The following is a 21,636-nucleotide window of genomic DNA, read 5'->3' as shown; positions in this document are numbered from 1 at the left end:
TATATAAATCTAATTGTGTCAGTTTGCTGTTTCAGATTCTTCACCGGATCCACCATAGAATTAAAACCCAAACTCCTTCGCATGGTTTCCAAGGCTCGCATGATGAGCAGCCTCCTCCTTACTCTTCCACCGTGGCTCCCACTAATAGATTTCAGCCAATCGTCATCTTTCAATTTCTTAAGCAACTACACACTCTCTTGCCTCAGTCTTCACCTATCCTTCTTTCTCCGCCTGAAGCATTCCTCTCCACCTCCCTTTCCACATGGACAACTGACTCCTCTTTTGCTCACTGCTTATGGCTCACTTCCTTCAGAGAAATTCCTTATTTTCCACCCCCTAAATGTGGGTTAGGGGTTCCTCCCTGATACTCCCCTCAGTACTCTTTACTTCCTTTGTCAGAGATGTCTGACACTGTGTCATAATTATGTCTACATTTTAGCATTTACTGCTGTGCGTTTCCTTAGCTAGTAGTTATTAGATAGTTGCCTCATCAACATTTATATCCATGTCTTGACTGGCAACATTAAATAGCACACTCATAACATTCCCAGAGGACAAGAAGCTAGGGAGAATATTAAATATATTAAATGCATACTTAGGGGTTAAAATGATCTTAAGAGCATGGGACAGTGAACCAAATTCAATAAGAAGAAATTTAACACATGCAAAGTCTTAACGTCGAACTAAACAGAAGAAAACAATTGCACAAATAAATATAGCCAAATAGCAACATGAGTGGGTGACTTGTAGGGGCCTCAACTGAATTTTGATCCGTTGTTGCTAGAAATAACATTAGAATGTGTTTTAAGGGAGGCTGAGGCAGATGGATTACCTGAGGTCAGGAGTTCGAGACTGGCCTGACCAATATGGTGAAACCCCATCTCTACAAAAACAAAAACAAAAAAATTAGCCAGGTGTGGTGGTGTCAGCCTGTAGTCTCAGCAACTTGAGAGGCTGAGACAGGAGAATCGCTTGAACCCAGGAGGCAGAAGTTGCAGTGAGCCGAAACTGCACCACTGAACTCCAGCCTGAGCAACAGAGCAGGACTCTGTCTCAAAAAAAAAGTGTTTTAAGGGTTTTGCTTTATCAGATGCATAATATAAGTCAACAGTGAGTTCAGAGTATCTAAGACACTAATAATATCTTGAGCTGAAATAATAGACTATTTGTTTTAAAAGATGTAATGGTCTCATTTTTTTTTTTTTTTTTTTACAGAAAAACCACAACTAGAGTAATGTACTTAATTCCAGAAAATAACACTTCAAAAGAGAAATTGACAAAATGGAAAATATTCCAAAACAGAGTGTTGGATAAAAGTTCTAGAAATAACTTCTTTAAAATGTTAAATAGGCTGGGTGCGATGGCTCACGCCTGTAATCCTAGCTTTGGGAGGCTGAGCGGGCAGATCACCTGAGGCCACGAGTTCAAGATCAGCCTGACCAACAAGGTGAAACCCGTCTCTACTAAATTAAAAAAAAAAATACAAAAATTAGCGGGGCATGGTGGTGAGTGCCTGCAATCCCAGCTACTCAGGAGGATGAGGTGGGGAGGATTGCTTGAATCCAGGAGGCAGAGGTTGCAGTGAGCCAAGATCGCGCCACTGCACTCCAGTCTGGGCAACAGAGCAAGACTCTGTCTCAAACAAACGAACAAACAGTTAAATGAAGAATGTTTTACTCAGAAAAAAAAACCCTATGAGCAGTCTTTAAACACCTAGAGAGTGCCAGATAAAATGAATAAGAGGACTTATTCTATATTTATCTAGAAGTCAGAACGAGGACCCATGGTTAGAAAAATTACAGGGAAGCAGATGTCAGTTTATCTTAAGAGAAGTTTTCAAATAATTAGAGTTGTTTAAAAATGGACTGTTTGCCCTATGAAATAATGAGTTCCCTGTTCAAATGGAAGCTAGAAGCTCAAGTAGTAGGGCTCTCATGAAAATGTTTCATGCAGGATATAGCAGTTCTGCCAGATGGCTGAGAAGATGCTATTGCTTTCTGTGAGATTCTGTAAGGATGTAATCTCAGTAGATTCCTTCCATTGGTGCTGGTAAATGGAGAACTGATGAAACCCATTTCTAAGGACTTTGGTTTTTAGCTATTTTTTTAAAAAAATTCTTTAAAGGCCCTATTCTAAGAAAGAGGACCAGAGGAGTTGATTGCCAAGCTCCTTTTCAACAGGGACATTTGTGCTTCTCTAGCTCATTCTTGGGCTGGTTTATCACTGGGGATTGTGGCCTTAATAAGACCAGAGAACTTAGGAGAAAGGCAGCTTGGAATAGAGAGGTCTAGAGAATTAAACATCTTTAGCTCACAGCATAATGGAAAGAAAGTGCCCTTCAGGGGAACATGTATACAACAGGGTTCTGAGAAGAGGTAAAAATAAAACTGCATCCTGCACTTTCTGCTTGCTGTAATGCTGCAGTCAGAGTAACCCGGGGAGCACTATGCCCGTGAAATGGCTGTCACGGTTTAGGGGCAGTGAGCCACAGTAAGCCTAGGACCTACTATGTGCCAGGCATAGTGCCAGACCCATTGCACCGTTATCTCATTGAGCCTTCATAGACCTTCTCAGGGTATTAGTATCCTCATTTTAAAATCAGAAAATTCAGATTCTGAAAGGTAAAGTACCTTAATGCAGTAATTTTGAGACCTGAGATTCAAACTCAGGATTGCCTGAACGTTGAATTGCTCAGCAGTGTCTCAGGGACTCCTGGACTTTAGGACCGAAGAGGGTCTTAAAGAGCCCAGCTTCTTGGTTTTGACTATGGAACACAATGGGGTCCAAAGGGACCAGGCATCCTGCACAGGATTTATGTGTGGAGGTAAAGGAAGCCATTCAACTATGGCAGTAGATGCCCCGGCATGGGTACAAGCTCAGCAGCTGTGCTTTCTGCGCACATGGTGCTTATAGCCATGAGGGCAAATCATGCATCAGGCAGGGGCAAGGAGGGGGAGGGCAAGAGGCCAGGGCATCCCTGCTGACCCTTCTACCCTCCCACCCCACCTTCTCCCCAGTAACCCTTTACAACACCAAATGCACATGCAGAAACCAGTCTCTAGACTAGATCTTCTAAAGCACAGTGAGGACAGGGAGTTAGGATGACCCCCACTTTCAGTCATCATTCATAGAGGGCAAGGGGAAAAGGGCAGGAGGAGAGCTAACTTTCATGTGTCAGACCCTTTGCCAAATGCCTGCATATGTGTCATCTCATGCTGTCTCCTGTCACATTCCTGTAAGATGGGGGAACATGTTAGGCTATGAAATGAATATTAGTGTCTCCATTCTATGATGAAGAAATGAATTTAAGTCACACATACAAAGTTAGACAACTAAGAAAGATATGATTGACATTTACACTCCTGATGCCACAAATCAAAAGAAAAACCTGTGAATGTTGGCATCAGACAGTCCAGGTTTTGACTTTTGAGCTGGCCCGTTAGTAGCTAAGGAAAGCTGAGGATAGTTTCTGTGTAACTGAAAACAATCACACTTATCTCACGGAAATGTTAGTGTCCTTTCTCCAGACCTGCAGAATGTGAAATCCCTCTCTCCTGCATTTGAGGGATGAGATCTACTTTTAGAATTACAGAGGGAGGGGGCATTTGACCCTTCTTGAGGTAAAAGGAGAATTTTGGATTAATGGCTAACTTTGTCCTTCGAATGTCCCCTTGAGGCTTTGTCAGATTTGATTCTTTCCTTTGGAAAGTTAAGAAAATTGAAGTGGCTATTCCCTGCTTCTGCCTGGTTAGTCACAGAGTGAGGCAGTGACATGATGGGAAGCTTCTAACATAACGAAAACTAGCGTGAGACTGAGAACCTGAAGACTTCAACTATGGCCCTAGCTTCTCTGTATTCGGATCTCCCAGACGGGCATCCATCTATCCCACAGTGAGTGCCTTGTGGACTGAAACGAGATCAAAGGTGGAAAAAGCTTTAAAAAGCTCTTCAAAAACAAGAATGTCACAAGAGGCTGACTCTCGAGACTGTGTTCCCCTACCCCCGCCTCCTACAGGGTTTCATTCAGCAGACCTTGCTACCTGCCTTCTTCAGGGAAGATAATCTTGTTTTTGAGTTTGTGTTTAAACTAAAGTTAGTTGCTTATTTTCTTCAATTGTTGTTCATAGAGTTTCTTAATGTCACGAGTGTTCACCTGTTCAAGGAGAGATGGGACACTAACAAGGTGGACCACCACACCGACAAGTATGAAAACAACAAGCTGATTGTCCGCAGAGGGCAGTCTTTCTACATGCAGATTGATTTCAATCGTCCATATGACCCCAGACGAGATCTCTTCAGGGTGGAATACGTCATTGGTGAGTGCCATGTGCAAGCCCCAGTCTTGACACCATGGGTTACATTGTAGAGAGAGGTGGGTACAGGCACAATTGTGTGATTTCCAAGTGTCGTGTGTCAACAGTGGCGGGAGCTGGAATGACATCCAGCCCCTGAATCACCCTGTGCTCTAAGACTGGTCTGTATAGTGCCAAATATTAATAACTTGGGCCCACTCAAAGCCCAAAGAGAAAATCTCACGTAAATAAAAGTAAAACTGGTATAAAGTGTTGCTTAACTAAATTATTCTTCCTCAAACAAATGGTTTTGGCGTCCTATGGTTGTAACTTTTATCTCCATGATTTAATTGGTCTCATGTGCTGAAAATGTTTGTAAATCTTAGCATACAATCCATGATTGCATTCCCAAAGTTGGTTCTGCTCTGATCTAGTCCCATGGGATGGCCCATGAAAAATGGATAGTCCAGTAAACTTCACTAAACACTTTGTACTTTGTACTTTAAGCACCTTTTTTTTTTTTTTTTTTGAGACAGAGTCTTGCTCTGTTGCCCAGGCTGGAACAGTGGTGCGATCTCAGCTCACTGCAGCCTCCGCCTCCCAGGTTCAAGCGATTCTGGTGCCTCATCCTCCAGAGTAGCTGGGACCACAGGTGCACACCACCACGCCCAGCTAATTTTACGTATTTTTGGTAGAGGCGGAGTTTCACCATGTTGTCCAGGCTGGTCTCGCACTCCTGACCTCAAGTTACCTGCCCACCTCAGCTTCCCAAAGTGCTGGGATTGCAGGCGTGAGACACCATGCCCAGTCTTTAATCTCCTCTTGAAGATTAACAATTCGCGTTAGCTTCAAAGGTTTGGGGAAGGACCATTTAACTTTGGTCTGGTGCTTCTTAAATTAATTTGATCATGGAACCCTTTTATTAAGTTATAGCTATTAACATTTGACACATTTTGGTAAAATTTCTATAGGAATTTATAAGATTATCAAGGAAATACATGCACAGAGAAGCAAGGGTGGCACAACATAGGAAATCTGCCCATATAATCCTATGCACAAATTAAAGGAAAAAATTAGGCAATCAAATCAGTAGTCACTGAAAGGTACATGATAAAATTCAGCATCCAGTTTTAGAAAAAGAGTTTAAGGGGAAAAATTTAGAAAAAAAAAAAAAAACACCTCAATGATAATAAAGATTGTTGACATCAAAACAACAACTTTTGGTATCTAAGTGGAAAAAAGTTAACAAATTTCATTATAATCAGAAAGTAGAAAGAAATGCCCGTTATCATCATTCCCTTTTTAAAAAGAACTGCTTTAAAGATTTTAGTAAATGAACAAGGTAAGAGATATATCTGCTATAAATGCTGGAAACTAAGAAGTAAAACTATATATTTGTTAATACTATGATTGTGTATGTAGAAAACCCAACAGATTCAAGGGAAAAAAGCACTGTATTAATAAAACTTTGTAAGTTGGCTAGATAGAAGATAAATATATAAAAATCAATAACTTTTATCTTCTCCAGCACTAAGCACCCAGAAATAGACATAAAAAAATTTCACATGACCAAAACTGTAAAATGTAGGACTAAAACCTGAACACGCAACCTCTATAAACCAGCTATTAAATCTTAATAAAAAACATGAGAAACCAATGAAAAGTCAAACATGTTCTTGAGTGGGAAGTCTTTCTGTATACATTTTTAGTCTCCAAAGCGGTTGGTCAAAGAATACAAAATTTCAGTTAGATAGAAAGGATGAGTTTTAGTGACCTATTCCACAGCATGGTGACTATAGTTAACAATAATGTATATTTCCAAATTACTAAAAGAGTAGATTTTAAATATTCTCACCACAAAGAAATGTTATGTGAAGGAATAAATATGTTAATTAGCTTGAATTAATCAATCCACAATGTATATTTTGATCAAAACATCACATATTGATCAAAACATCACATCCCAAAACCCCATAAACATATACAATTATGATTGTCAATTTTTAAAAGCCTCACAAAATTACTATGTAAATTTAATGCATTTCCAATTAGAATCCCAATGGAGTTTTGAGTTGTCTTTGGCTTTGGTTTTGGACTTGTATAAAATAATCTTAAAGTTCATTTGAAATAATAATTACCTGGTGATAGCCAAGGAAATCATACAAAGAAATAATAAGAGTATTTTCTATCAGAAGCAGCTATCAGAACACACTATGAAAAATATTTAGTAGGACATAATAGAGAATCCAGAAATGGATTTCAGTATATGAGTTAATATGATTGTTGGGTTCATGAAGTAAGAAAACCATATGAGATTTTATTTGTTTGCTTGTTTTTAAATAAATGATGCAGAAATAACTGACCCTCCAACTGGAAGAAAGTTTAAAAATTGACCCTTATCTTATCCCATATACAGTAGTAAATTTCAGATGGAATGAGTATTAATGTAAAAAAAAATCTCACAAGACAATGTTTTGAGGAAATTTAACAGACTTAACTAAAAAGTGGAAACTCTGACACTGTAGAAGAAAACAAAAACCTCGTACAGTTATGTGCCACATAGCAACATTTCAGTCAATGACAGATCATGCATAGGTGATCTTATGAGATTCTGATGGACCTGAAAAATTCCTATCACCTAGTGATGTCATAGCTGTCATAATATAATAGTAAGATTACTTAATTTTTAAAATGTAGTGTAGCCTAAGTTTATAGTGTTTATAAAGTCTACAGTAGCATGCAGTAATGACCTAGGCCTTCGCGTTCACTCACCACTCACCTAGGGCTACTTCCGGTCCTGCAGGCTCCATTCATGGTAAGTGTCCTATGCAGGTGTACCATTTTTTACTTTTTATACTGTATTTTTACTGTACTTTTTCTATGTTTATATATAAATGTTTCTATGTTTATATATAAATACTTTCCATTGTGTTACAATTGCCTGCAGTGCTGTATTCAGTACAGTAAAACACACTACGAGTTTGTAGCCTGACAGCAGTAGGCTCTGCCATATAGCCTAGGTGTGTAGTGGGCTGTACCATCTTTGTTTCTGTGATGTTCACACACTGACAAAATCGCCTGCCTAACAACATATTTCATCCCGTGCATGACAACAAATACGCGTTTGAAGCTCCGAACCACAGTTCTGCTGCAATTATGAGGGAATTTTTATCTCCATCTTTAAAGCCAAATATTTAGGGTGGGGAGAAGAGGAGAGGGAAGCGTCAGCTCTGAACTGGACTTGTCTGAGGTTTAAGACACTCTCATAGGCCATTCAGAAAATAATTATGATAATGGAAGTCTTAGAAAAACTGGTAAGATGAATGTCTTAGATTGGGTTACTAGGAAACAAACTCTGAGAAGAAGACTTGTGTGCAGAAAGTTTACTGGGGAGATCTCTCAGGATCAACATCTGCAAGGGAGTGGAGGAATCAGTGTTGGGCAGAGGGAAGAGTTGAACTGCAGTGCAGACAGGGCCCCCGTAGATCTCAAGGTGAACTCTAGCTATGGGTTGGATCTTCAGAGTGGTCTCTCCTTGAGCCAAGGTCATGGGCCTGTTATACCTTTTATACCTTGACTGGGGTTGTAGCCTTGGTGTAATTGGTTCTCTATGGCTGAGGGCAACCCGTGAAAGCAACTAAATAAATGAGAATTGTCAGCCGCCAACACTCCCAACAATGGGAAAGGTCCAGGCAGCACACCACAGCATCCGCTACAGTGAACATTTTAAGTCCTCTTTTCTTTTTTACACAAGAAATACTATTACTTTTGTTCCCTCAGTAAAAGAGGGGGAAAAGCATAGCTAATCTTTGAGATAAATTCTGTACATTTCTAAACCAACATGTATTCTAAACCTTTCAGAACCCATGATGTGTGCCTTCAGAGTTAAGCTGTATTCTAATATGTGTGGGCCATTATAGGGCCACATGTATTTGAAGATTTTCTATTATAGGTCACACACATTTGAAGATTTTTCATTGCCCAACCTGTTGTAGATACAAGAAAGGCAAGTGACAAAATTCCACACTCTACTATTTAGTGTAGAAATTAAGCACACTTCGAGGGGCCTTGAGGGACCCACGATGGAGGATTTATCTTGATCAGAGTCCTTTCTGCATCTCATGTCATTGAGGAAGTTACATGACAGCCTCAACTTCATGGCTGCCATAGTTCTAAGACTGGAAGAAAAAAGAACATTGCTGGGGAAATAATTCTCTTAAAATTCAGTGCCTGTTTCAATAGGACTGAATAAAGCCAAGGAAATTAGATTTTAAGGGTAATTGCTATAATGAGAAGAGACAAGTATAGAATGTGAACTAGAAATGAAATTAAGTGCAAAGGTTTCTATATGCAGGTGCACCTCAATTTCCAGAAACTCAGAATATAAAAATGATGGTTTAGAAAGGAAAATGAATATAATTTCCATGCGTTTTTAAAAATCTGGCAACACCATTTTAAGAGACGATCCATTTTAGCTAACGTTTTACAATCAGCTAAATATCTAAACATATGAGATGTCATTTACTATTAAAAGTGAACCAAACTTTAACATAAATTTAAAAGAAAAACAGAAAAGAGAATAAATACTTTGTTAAAAATAAAGGGCACTTAAAAGAATCTCTGCCAGTACATCTTTAAGAGTGTTTATAACAAGAGACTTACCAACAGAGATTGACTTACTCTCACTCACTATATTAGTCAGGGTTCTCTTGAGGGACAGAACTAATAGGATATATATATGTGTGTGTGTGTGTGTGTGTGTGTGAGTGTTGTGCGTATATACATATAAAGGGGAGTTTATTTAAGTATTAACTTATATGGTCACAAGGTCCCACAATAGGCTGTCTGCAAGCTGAGGAGCAATGAGAGCCAGTCCAAGTCCCAAAACTGAAGAACTTGGAGTCCAATGTTCAAGGGCAGGAAGCATCCAGCGTGGGAGAAAGATGTAGGCTGGGAGGCTAGGCCCGTCTCTCCTTTTCAAGTTTTTCTGCCTGCTTTATATTCACTGGAAGCTGATTAGCTTGTGCCCACCAGATTAATGGTGGATCTGCTTTCCCCAGCCCACTGACTTAAATGTTAATCTCCTTTGGCAACACCTAGGATTAATACTTAGTATCCTTCAATCCAATCAAGTTGATAGTATTGACCATCACACTCACTATATACTTAAAAAAAAATTTTTTTTTTAGGTTTGGGGGTAAAGTGCAGGTTTGTTAAATAGGTAAAAACATAGCTGTTTCATAAAGCAAGCTATTATTGTATTTAAAATACAGAAAAGATAACTTTACACTTAATTGCTTCCAATTTGCATTCAGTTCTTTGTTGAGGTTGCTTTCTCATTCCCTGTGCCTGTATAGATGAGCTGAGATATGTTAGTACACTGTAGTTTCCCTATAGTGCTGTTCTCAGAACTTAGGTCATGGGATTTATTTATGTGATTCTGCCTTCTAACCAATTTCCTTCCCTCCCTCCCTGCCTCCCTCCCTCCCTCCCTCCCTTCCTTCCTTCCTCCCTTCCTCCCTTCCCTCCCTTCCTTCCTTCCTCCCTTCCTTCCTTCCTTCCTTCTTTCCTTCTTCGTTCCTTCTTTCTAAATATTTAAATAAATAGGGCTCTTGGATGGTGTGCTGGGCTCTGAGTAGAGAAGGTGAGCAGCAGAGCTACTGCCTTACCTGGTCAGAGCTTGGTGAGCTGTGCTGCAGGGGTTCTTTGTGCCTTGATAACTGCATTCATTAGTTGCTGGCAGAGCACAGCTGTCTCTGTGAGTTAGGTGGGAGGTGTTAATCAATCTGAGGAGGTGGGTGTGGCTGAAAAATGCCCTGGGCGTCTGCAGGGCCTTCTCTCTCTCTCTCTCACCTCTGAGCCTGCAGCCATGACAAATCATGAAAGGCAAGGAGGGGAGTGCTAATCACAGGTTTTACCAACCTGTGGCTGAGGCTGTGAAAGCTTGGGAACAGCTTGTGGTGTTAATTTGCTGTTACTTTGACATGGGCCCGTGCTATTTTGATACCCAGTTGAGGGAGAAATCCCAAGCTATATTTCTTACCAGCTCTCCCCCTCAAAAGAGCAGAGGTTTCACTCCCCGGGGAGCCCTCCGAAGTGGCAATAGGGTCTATGAGCAAGTTTCTTTCTCCCTGGAGTTAAACCACAGGAACCTGGGGGCGTCCAGGTCAGTGCTTTGGCGATTCTCCTGACCTTTTCCTCAATTCTATGATGGCCCTCAGAGATTCAAGCTTCACATTTCTGGTTACAGCAGAAAGATGAGGAGAAGGATGGCATTAGCAAGACCTACCCCACTTATCAGGAAAACAAAAGCTTTCCCAGGCACTTACCTGGCAATCATTTATGTCTCATTTGCTACCCTTAGCTGTAAGGGAAGCTGTGAAAGTATTCCCTTTTTCCAGTCTTTTCAGAGGAGAAGGACGGGGCAGAGCTGAAAGTGGGTGCTGGTGGACCCGCAGTCATGTGTGCTAGGCAACGCACCCTAGCTGTGCCATCCTGTGAGTGTAAAAGTGCAGTCCTAATGCCGGCAGCCTTGAGGCAGGTTGTCCATCACCCACTCAGGCATTTCTAGGACTGGGTCAACTGCACATGTTCTGCATCACGAACCCCATAAAACATGGAAATGTCATCAGCAACACTTTAATATCTTTCTTTCACTTATTTCTTGAGTAGCGTTTATCGAAAGCCAGCGGGGTTGTTGGATGCTGATGTGTTTTCAGGGTTGGAGTGACATGGATGATTCTCATTTGAGATAGCTTGCTCTGGCCCACTTCAGGGAATCAGGGTAATTCAGGATTGGAGAGGAGATGATCAGAAGAGAGAGGATGAGAACCTCGGTTATGGCTGCAGTTGTAGACATGGACAGGAGAGATAGGGCTTGAGAAATATTTAGGAGGCAAAATCTACAGGATTTGTGTTGGGGAGTCTGTGAGGGGTGGAAGGGAGGAGGGTCAAGGTCGACTTCCAGGTGGCTGGCACTTCCAAATGAGATAAAGAATGCCTGGAATTCCAGAGGGAAAAAATCAAGTGTGGAAAATGCTAATGGTGGTAGTAGCTTAATTGATAACTTATTTGCACTGGTGCTGTGCAGAGGTGATGTGTGCCACCCACTTAATTGTTCAAGCAGCCCTCTGGGCATTGGACTATGGCCATCTCCATTTTTCCCATGAGATAATGTTTGAAAGGATTAAGGAATTTACCCAGGTCACACCTGGAAAGTGCTGGGACCTCAATTTGGACCCAAGCAGCCTCTTCTACTTATAATGCTTACTACCTCCACCAAGGGAGCCTCCACCAAGGAGATGCTGGAGGTATGAATGTGATTCTGTTTGAACTGGTGAGTGTGAATTACTTGAGGTACTTTTAGATAAACCTGTCCAATAGATAATATGAGTCTAAAGCTTCGGGAGGAGGTTTGGGTTGGACAGGAGATAATCTGGATATCATACACACGTGGGCAAGCTCACTCAGAAAAAGGTAAATCAAGTCAGCAGTGGACTGAGGCTTAAGCCCTGGGGAAAACAACTTCCAAGGCATCAGTCCAGAAACTAGAGGCCCTGGAGGAGACAAAGACCAAATGAGCAGATAAACAGAAGGAAAATAAGGGGAGTTCAGTGTCACTCAATCCAGGAGAGTTGCGTGTTTCAAGAGGAAAGCATGACCAATGTTATTAAATATAACTAGGAGATGCAGTGAGATACTAACTTCCCACTGGAGTCAACAGTTAGGGGGACACTGGTTGAACTTGGGGAGATTCCAAATTTTAATGGTCTAAAAGTTGAGATGTGAGTAAATGGGTGTAGTCAATTTGGATGAATCTTTAAAGAAATTTGAAGGAGAGGAAAAGACAATTTGGATGGTAGCTAGAGAGTAATGTGAGTGAGAGGGGGGTGTTTCGATTTCGGTATTTGTTTCAGGATTGGAGGGACTGGAACATGTAGCAGGCAGAGAGGAAAGAATCAGTCAAGGAAGAATTCTGAAGATTCAGGAGGGACTGGAGGAGAATCCTGGAGGAGATAGAAGCATAGAGGACAGGGGCACGGGTGAGGGGCTGAGTAGGAAAGAAAACCCCTCATCTTCCCAGGTTGTTGAGAAACAGGTGAGGGAGCGTATGACTGCTGTAGGTGGAGAAGTATGAACTAAGCCTCATGCCTGACACTCTTAAGTTATTTAAAGATGTAGGTGGTGAGCAGGTGCTACAGGGTCTTAGGGAGGCAGAGGAGTACCCTTATATCTGAAAACATCATCCATATCCTTTAAGACTATGTCTTCCTATGGATTTTGTTTCAGAAAGTCTGGGTACAATCATCATGCTGATGTGTGATTTTCACATACATAACATAGTTTCTCTATTGAGAAATGTCTTGCCCCAAATTGTGCAGCTTGTAACGTGTAGAGAACTATTTCTTAGCCTATACTCTTTCAACTATTTTATGCTGCATTTTGGTGAAAATAGACAGCCTATTTCATCATTTTGAAGCAACGTTTATATAGAATGTCATTTCAGATTTTTGCTCCTATGGGTTTCTGCATTGATGATCAACGTGTTTATTTTTAAGCGTCTCTGTGAAGTGACTAATAATGGCATCTAAGAAAGTAGGACAGTGTTTCCCAGAGTGTGTTCTCTATGAACACCTGTCATGTGAGATGCTCCTTGGGGGAAAAAAGTTCCATCGTCAAATACATTTGGATCATGCTGTGTTTTGTGTCTCTCCTCATAGAGGCCCAAGGCACATTAATATATAAAAGGCTGTGAGTAGACACACAGTCAAAAAATGAATCTTGTTTAGCCCAACAATTCCCAAAATTGTTCTACTATAAACACTACCCTACCACATTTTTATTTTTGTAATACCATTGAATAAAGTGCAGAACTCATTCCAGGAAATGCTGAACTATAGACGCATATTACCTCTATTCCATAGAACACTGAGGCAGGTGGCTGACAGAACTTGAACAGATTTGTAGTCTATGCATTGTGATAACTTTATATCCATTTTTACTTTTTGACAAGATTTTGTGCAAACATTGAAATAACTATTAATTTGGCATTCATGTTTAGTAACTTTTCAAAAATAATTGTTAAGAGTATGTTTTTATATTTATTTTTCAGATATTTACTTGGCTTCTTTTAACCATAAAGTCTATTTATTTTCTTTTTGAATGTGGCTATTGAACTCTTATTGAGTACTTTGTATGTGCAAAGCACCATATTGGGATTAGAGTAGTAAGATACGTTCATCCCTTACCTCCAGAGGATTCGTCGTCCAGAGGGAACAGTCTGAGTAGGAAAGGCTGCGTTCAATGCCAGCCTTTTGAACAAAATGCTTAGAAGCTACCTTGGAGGGAGCGACTGATGGCAAGAATAGTTGAAAGAATCTTCCAGAAAGTGCTATTTGAGGCGGGTCTCAAAAAATGAATAGAAATTGACCCAGGGGAATGGAAATTGTGTACATTCTAGAAAAAAAAAATAGAAAAGTTCAGTGGAGCATGACATTTTGGAAGCGCACTGATGTCTTTGTATGACTTGATAAGAAGTTTAGATGTAATTCTATAAACAGCCAGAAGCCTCTGTAGTAGCATTTTAGGTAGACTATTAAGATCTGATTTTTTTCTACTTTTTAGATTACTATAGCAGAAGTGTGGAAGATAAATTGGAGGACCGAGATTTTGTCAGGGACATTAGTAAGAGACTCAAGGGGGAAAAAAAATCTCACTAACAAATGATAGGATAAATGGATGCTGCATGAATTTGTATTATTTTCCCCTCCTTTTTTTCCCCCAAAGGAACTTATGTTTACTTCTATAACTAGAAGTAGTAAAATGTGTGTGTGTGTGTGTGTGTGTGTGTGTGTGTGTGTGTGTGTATTTGCATAGTAAAATGGAACTCACCTGTAGTGAAGTAACACACTGTGGTCTGAGGACTAACAATATGCCCCAGTGGCTGGCCCTCTGCCGTTTGCAGGTCATCTCAGGGATGACAGCTCACGTGATAAAAGGGCTAAATGAAGCCCTTTTTGGTGGGGAAAGAGGGGGCTTGGACTCAGGCAGTGACCAGTCGGAACCCGAGCTCCACCATGGATAGCTGTGACAGAATCACTTTACCCCACCCCCCCATCACATTACTGTTTCCTCACCTGAAAATAGGGACTATAATATTTATTTTAAACAACCATTTATGGGTTAAAGGAGATAATGTATAGGAAACCACTTTTTTATTCTCACAATAAACTGGGAGGCAGGGAAGGTAGAAATAAAACTTATTAAAAACATGGAAACCAATGTTCACAGGGATTAAGTGACTTACCCCAGGTTGTGGGCAAAGGATCTGAGCAACATTTCTCAAAGGAAGACACCAAAATGGCCAATTGGCTTATGGAAAAATGCTCAACACCTCTAATCATCAGGGAAATGCGAATTAAAACCACAATTAGGTGCCACCTCATACCTGTTACAATGGTTACTACCAAAGAGAATGATAACAAGCCTTGGCAAGAATGCAGGGAATAGAGAACCCTATACACTGTTGGTGGGAATGTAAATTAAGGCAGCTATTCTGGAAAGTCATGTGGCGGGTCCTCACAAAACTAGCAACAGAACTAACATGTGACTCAGCAATCCCACTTCTGGGTATGTATCTAAAGAAAATTGGAATCAGGATGTTGAGAAGATGTATGTAGTCTCATGTTCATTTCAGCATTACTCACAGTAACCAAGACATGAAAGCAACCTAACCAATGGATAAAGAAAATGTGGTATATAGACACAATGGAGTACTATACAGCCCTTAGAAGAAGGAAAATTCTGCCATTCTCAACGAGGGTAGAACTGGAGAGCACTATGCTAACTAAAATAAGCCAGGCACAGAAAGATGAATACTGTATGATCTCACTTATATGTGGAATCTGAAAAAGTCAATCTCAGAAACAGAGTAGAAAGGTGATTACCAGAGGCTGCGGCTTGAGGGCAAGGAATGAGGAAAGAGAAGATGTTGATCAATGGGTACAAAGTCTCAGACTGAAAGAATAAGTTTTAGTGATCTACTGCACAGCTTGGTGACCACAGTTTAAAATAATGTATTGCATATTTCAAAATTGCTAAAAGAATAGATTTTTAATGTCTTCACCACAGTTACCTTTCTTTTTTCCATGTACATAGAAAAGAAAGGTAATGATGTAAGGTAATAAACATGTGAATTAGCTGATTGAATCTTTCTACAATGTATACACAGATCAAAACTTCACGTTGTATCCCAATAGATTCCCCATAAGTGATTGTCTATTTTTAAAAAACATCTACACACACACAAAGAAAATGCTTCCAAAAGCAAATAGGAGGGCATTGCTCTCATGTCTTTTGTCTCCTGGTGGCAAAGACAACCATCACTGAACCTCCCAACAGAAATACCCAGCCTCCTTGTTACATCCGTTCTGACAGCTTCATTAGTCACACAGGGGCTCTGACAACCCACAGACCAAGTTCTGCCTGGAATTATTTGCCCATAGTTCTAGCTGAAGTGACAGAAACAGTTTAATCTCAAAGTAGGTGGGATCGCCATCCATATTTTGGTGCCAGAGACCTTACCATGTGCTTCCTCAGCCCTGCCCTGTCACCCACATCATGTCTGCAGAGCTGGAGTTTCTGAGTGAAGCTTACGGTCCTTAGGGTAATAGAGTCACTGATGTCTTTGTCACATCAAGGGTGCCGCACAGAGCACTTACGAAGGGCCGTGGGTATCGGAATGAGAACGCTCAGAACATCCACAGACGCTTCCTCCCTGACTGCCTCCTGTGCTTTCTCCCCTCTCTTTCCTATTCCCCTAATTTGCCTTCACCCTTGCTCCTATCTGTTTCTCTCTGTCTTCACACTTGTATCTTATGATGACCTCTTTCACTTACAACAATTCATAAATGTGGCTCATTTGCACCCACATAATCGAAACTGTACTCCACCAAAAAGCGCTGGTCTGAACTCAGGGAGGATGGACTGTGGGCATTCCCTGGCTTTTCCACATAAATTCTAAGACATTGTTGCAGCATATGAAGCAAGAGGTGAAAAAGGTGGGGAAAAAATATTTAATGAAAACAAATGTGCCCACTGCGATACCTTGCTCTTGAGTCTCCAATCTAAAAAGAGAGCATGCAAGTGGAATTAAAGCCCACTAAAGAAAGGATCCAAGTGGACTAAATATTCTTCATCTGTGCCCTCCAGTTACTCCAGAAGCGTACTGTAAGGATTGATGAGGGAATAACTGGAAGCTCTTTGAACTGCTTCGTGATAGTTACTTCCTAATAAGATGACCCAATTACCAGCCTTATTTTCAATATTGCAACTATGTAGGAAAGCTGAATTCTTACGGTATTCCTTAAGGAAGGATAACCTTCATAAAATGCTACTATAACAGCAGCCAGAGCCAGACAGGTATTACACAACCATAAGACAGGCTATAAATAGCTATACCTCTCTCTTGCTACCCTCTTCACCCTCTCTTTCTTCTCAATATCTCAGCCTCTTTTCTGATCTTTTCTCTTCTTTCTTAGGATTTCTATTACTTTCCATCTCGGTCCGTCTGTTTCTCTTGCTCTTGCTGTCTCTCTCTGTCTCTCATGCATACAGACACACTGTCCTGTGGATGCATGTCTAGGTGTTAGTGGCAGCAAATGCACTGGAGTCCCACGGCACCAAAGTATGTTAGCAGCAGTGAATCCATATGGATCTACAGCAACCTCAATTCTTGCCTCCTCATAAGGCAGGAGAGACTGGGGCAAGTTTTAGAGCAGGAGTGAAAGTTTATTCAAAAGCTTTAGAACAGGAATGAAAGGAAGGAAAGTACACTTGGAAAAGGGCCAAGTGGGTAACTTGAAAGACAAGTGCACAGTTTGACTTTGACTTAGGGTTTTTGTTTGTTCGTTTTTTTTTGTTTTTTTTTGTTTTTTTTTTTGAGACAGAGTCTTGCTCTGTCACCCAGGCTGAAGAGAAGTGGCGCAATCTCAGCTCACTGCAACCTCCACGTCCCAGGTTCAAGTGATTCTCCTGCCTCAGCCTCTCGAGTAGCTGGGATTACAGGCAATTGCCACAATACCCGGCTAATTTTTGTGTTTTTAGTGGAGATGAAGTTTCACCATGTTGACCAGGCTTGTCTCAAACTCCTTACCTCAAATGATCCACCTGAAAGTGCTGAGATGACAGGCATGAGCCACCGCACCTCACTGACTTCGGGTTTTACCTGTTGGCATACTTCTGGGGTCTTGCATCCCTACTCCTGTGATTCACTTAAGTGGGCTGTCTGCGCTTAAGTGGGCTGCGCAGTGGCCTGCTAGTGCTTAGAAGGGGAGCACGCAGAGTGCGTTTACTAGTGTTGTACTCGTGGTCACTTGAGGCATTTTTTCCTTACCAGTTGAGTGTCCCTAGAGGAAGGCCACATACTGGTTAAATTCTGCCATTTTGACTTTCAGTGCGCGTGCTTGAGCCCACTCACCCAGCTGCTGAGGTCTTACTGGGAAGCTGCTGATCACCAGTTTCAAGTATTTCTGTTTGTTGGGAGACTGCCCTTCCCTAGCACTGGCTGGGACCAATTGTTATTTTAGAAAGACAGTTTAACAGTTGCCTGACCATCCCCTGATGGTCACCTGCCATTCCTGGTGTGTGTGTAGTGGGGGAAGCCCTCTCCTCCCCTACTCATGCCTGACTAGGTACCTACTGTAGCGTGGGTATTTACTCATTTGTTAGAGGAGTAATGGGGGTTACTCTTGGGAGGTGGGTCTGACTGTTTTTGTGTCTGTTCGTGAGTATTTCTTTAGCCTTCAGGAAGCTGGTGCTGGATGTCCTAAATATGCGCCCATCTCTGGCTAAAGCCTAGCTTAGCTGTTGGGATGCTCCTTCTCTGCACTGTTGGAGGTTTTGCTTTGGCTTCTTCAACTTCCTTGTCTATTTCCTTTCCAATTCTGTTTACAAACCTCTACAACATCTTGTCCCATGTCTGGTTCAATGAATTTCTGATGCAGAAACCTCTGCTGTGTCCAGCACTTTGTGACACCCCACAGGGGATTTAAGAGGAATGAAAGACCCCATCTCTGTCTTTTTTCTTTTTGAGATGGAGTCTTGCTCTAGTGCCCATGCTGTAGTTCAGTGGTGCAATCTCAGCTCACTGCAACCTCTGCCTGCCAGGTTCAAGTGATTCTCTTGCCTCAGCCTCCTGAGTAGCTGGGATTACAGGTGCCCGCCACCACGCCTAGCTTTTTTTTTTTTTTTTGTATTTTTAGTAGAAACGGGATTTCACCATGTTGGCCAGGCTGGTTTCAAACTCTTGACCATCTCTGTCTTTAAAGAGCTTACTGTAATTGGAGTGAGAGGAATTCCACAAACAATGAACACAGTCATAGAGTGCATAATCAAGAGCTATGCTGATACATTTGCCTTCCAGAAATGTGTGACGCGACTGGCAGAAGTGACTGTGGGCAGTCAAGAGCAAGAGGATCAGCTAGAGTTGAAGGGTAAAATCTCAGAAAAGGGCAGGGAGGTCATGAGATGACTCTTGAGGAATTGGGAGCATTCCAAGAGGGCTACGAAGTATATACCCTCCATGCAAGGAGGACGGCATTCTTGATAGTCCAGGAGCTTATTGTTCTGCTGATGCACACAAGCTTCTAGTGAGAAGGAAATATTTCCCTGAATCAAGTTTCTGGCTGCATTTGCAGTTTGGACTCTACTCAGTTTCAAGGCTCTGGAGTTGTAAGGAGCTTGCAGCAGCAGGAAAGGCCATCAGGCAGGCCCATGAGGAATGTGCTCCCCTCATGGAATCAGTCTGTTGTTATTGCTTGGTTAGTGCCCAGGGTGGACAGGGGACTTTTGTATTAAAGCAATTAATTTTACAAAAAGAGGAAGAAACCCTTATGTTCCTGTGACTAAAATGACAGAAATGAAGTAGTGGAGATATCTGCAGTGGCATTTTCCATCAAACAGCTTTTCTATTTGTGCAACATATTTCTAAGTGATAGAAAATGACACACTCTCTCCATTACTTCACTTCCATCATTTCCATCATTTCAACCTTTTCTAACTCATATTTGTGAAACAAATTGCTTTAAACATGTCAAAGACATTTGAGTGGAGTGTTAGCCAAATTTTAAAAATAAAGATGATTCATAAAGACAGTGCTTGTGTTTATAGCCATCAAGACAAAATTTCAGGAAAAAAATCACAGTCCTAATTACTGAAGGCACAAGCATAAGGTAATCATATTTGGAAGTTAGAAACAAATCTCTTTTTGCTCTGTGTCTCTTTTCCCTTAGATTTATATGGGACGGTAAACCTGGCCTTGTGGTGCTCAATCATCCTTGCTTCAACGATTCACTAAGTAACCCCTTGCAAGTTGATTTCTCCAGCCTCTGGATTTATTTGCATTGTTATGCAATGGGTGGAACACCTCACTGCTGTTCTGCTCCTCAACAGTTAGTTCTATCTTCTCTTACAGCTTATACTTCTTGAGGGGAAAGACCACCTTGTGTCTTTTGTTACAGATAGGATGTTGCCGAGGGTAGGGCAACCAGGAGGGTATCCCTTAGCATGTAATTTTGAAGAGTCGATATTGGTACTCCAAACAAAGTTCGTTCAAAAATGTTTCTCTTAAGAAACTTAAAAACCTACATCACTGATGAGAAAAAAAAAGGAAGGACATGAATATACAGGATAATTATATAAAAATTTGGTACATGTATTGTTGTTGTTTGAAAGTTTTTTAAAAATTTTGAAACAAACTCCACTTTATAGAAAACTTACAAGACAAACCATACAAAGAACTGTTTTTTCCCAGAACCATGATTAGAGTTGTCAATCTGATGTCTCATCATCCCTGAATACTTTAGTGTGTACTACCTATGAGCAAAGACATTCTTCTGTGCAACCATCAAAATAAGGAAATTAATACTGATATTTGATGGTAGTCTAACCTTTAGAACACATTTGAGATTTTCTACTTGTTCAATAATGTACCTTATAGCAACAGAAGCTAGTCCAGGATCACATGTTATATTTAGATGTCATGTCTCATGTTTTTAGTTTTCTTTAATTTGGAACAGATTCATAATCTTGCTTTGACTTTCATGATTTGACGCTTTTGAACATTACAAGGCAGTCATTTTTAGAATGCCCCTCCATTTGGGTTTGACTGATATTTCCTCACTTGATATTAAAATCAAGTCACGTATCTTTCACAGGAAGATTGCAGAAATGATGCTGTGTTCTTCTCAGTGCCTTCTACCTGGTTGCACATAACTTTTACAGATCCCATTACTGATGATGTTAACTTAACCACTCGATTAAGCTGGTGGCAAAGGTTGAGTGCCCAGGAAGTAGACTGTGAAATCAGCAGGCAAGCTGTCGATTAGGGAGTGCTGTTGGGATCCATTCCTATGGAAGGAAGCAGTACTGGGCAGTGCGGGAGTCAGGCTGCAATGCAGTCACACCAAAGGCCTCAGCTGACCTTCTACGAAACTCTGGAGCTGAGATGGCTCTTCATAGTTCTCCTGAGATGGGGACAAAGGGATGGGGCTTTGTTCCTCTGTAGTGATCAGTCACTGGATGTGAGCCACCCCTGCAATGAGGTGTGACCCTGGATGAGGCAGTTTTCTTCTGCTAAGGCAACTCCCAACAAGGGCTGAACCACCGAGGACTATTTTCTGTTATCACTCCCAGCAGCTGAGGATAAGCCTGTCTGTCATTTCCGAAGGTGTCTTGGGCAGGACATCACAGAGCCCAACACAGAGGTGGCTGTTGGGGTTGCCCTTGCAAAGTCACTCTTTGTTTCTTTTATGGTTAATAAGTACTTTATAGGAAATTACCTTGAGACTATAAAATCCCATTTATTACCAAAATTATTATTGATAGAATGATTAATACTAGGATGAATCCTGATTTTCTCTTTTAATTAAATGGGTTACTTAAATCTTTTATTATCATTAAATAACTTAATGTTCAAACAGCCTCGATTTTGCCAGTTGGAAACTGTTCCAACTAGTTTCAGTATCCTTACTTCCTCATTGTCTGGCACAGTAAGATGTTTCAGGCCCATTTTGAGTTTTCCCGGCACCTACCCTCAAAAGAACCATTTCTCTAAGGAGAACCATTTCTCCAAAGAACTCTTCTTCATTTTAATAGAAAGTAGTATTTAGAAACCAAGATCTAGGTCCTAGGTGTGCTCATTACTATTTTACCTCCTTTCAGTATTTCCCAATTCAACCTAGGTATATATCTCACTCACCATTCTTGTCACCTCTCTGTCATACCTATGGTGACCCCTGATTCATGACTCTTGTCCTCCATACATTTTTTTTTTTTTTTTTTTTTT

At 41.0% G+C, this 21,636-nt stretch overlaps 1 protein-coding gene across 1 annotated transcript in view; it reads left to right on the top strand.

The window, feature by feature from the left end:
* The window catches only part of F13A1 (coagulation factor XIII A chain), a 186,044-nt gene that overhangs the window by 11,577 nt on the left and 152,831 nt on the right, over positions 1 to 21,636 (top strand). The window contains exon 3 of the mRNA XM_032140410.2: positions 4,128 to 4,316. Coding sequence (XP_031996301.1) covers positions 4,128 to 4,316 — 189 coding nt within the window. The remainder of the gene's footprint in view (positions 1 to 4,127; positions 4,317 to 21,636) is intronic.

Source organism: Hylobates moloch, unplaced genomic scaffold (genome assembly GCF_009828535.3).
Source record: "Hylobates moloch isolate HMO894 unplaced genomic scaffold, HMol_V3 SCAFFOLD_20, whole genome shotgun sequence".
Lineage (NCBI taxonomy): Eukaryota > Metazoa > Chordata > Mammalia > Primates > Hylobatidae > Hylobates > Hylobates moloch.
Note: the sequence above shows the minus strand (reverse complement) of the source record. Positions and strands in the feature narration are given on the sequence as shown.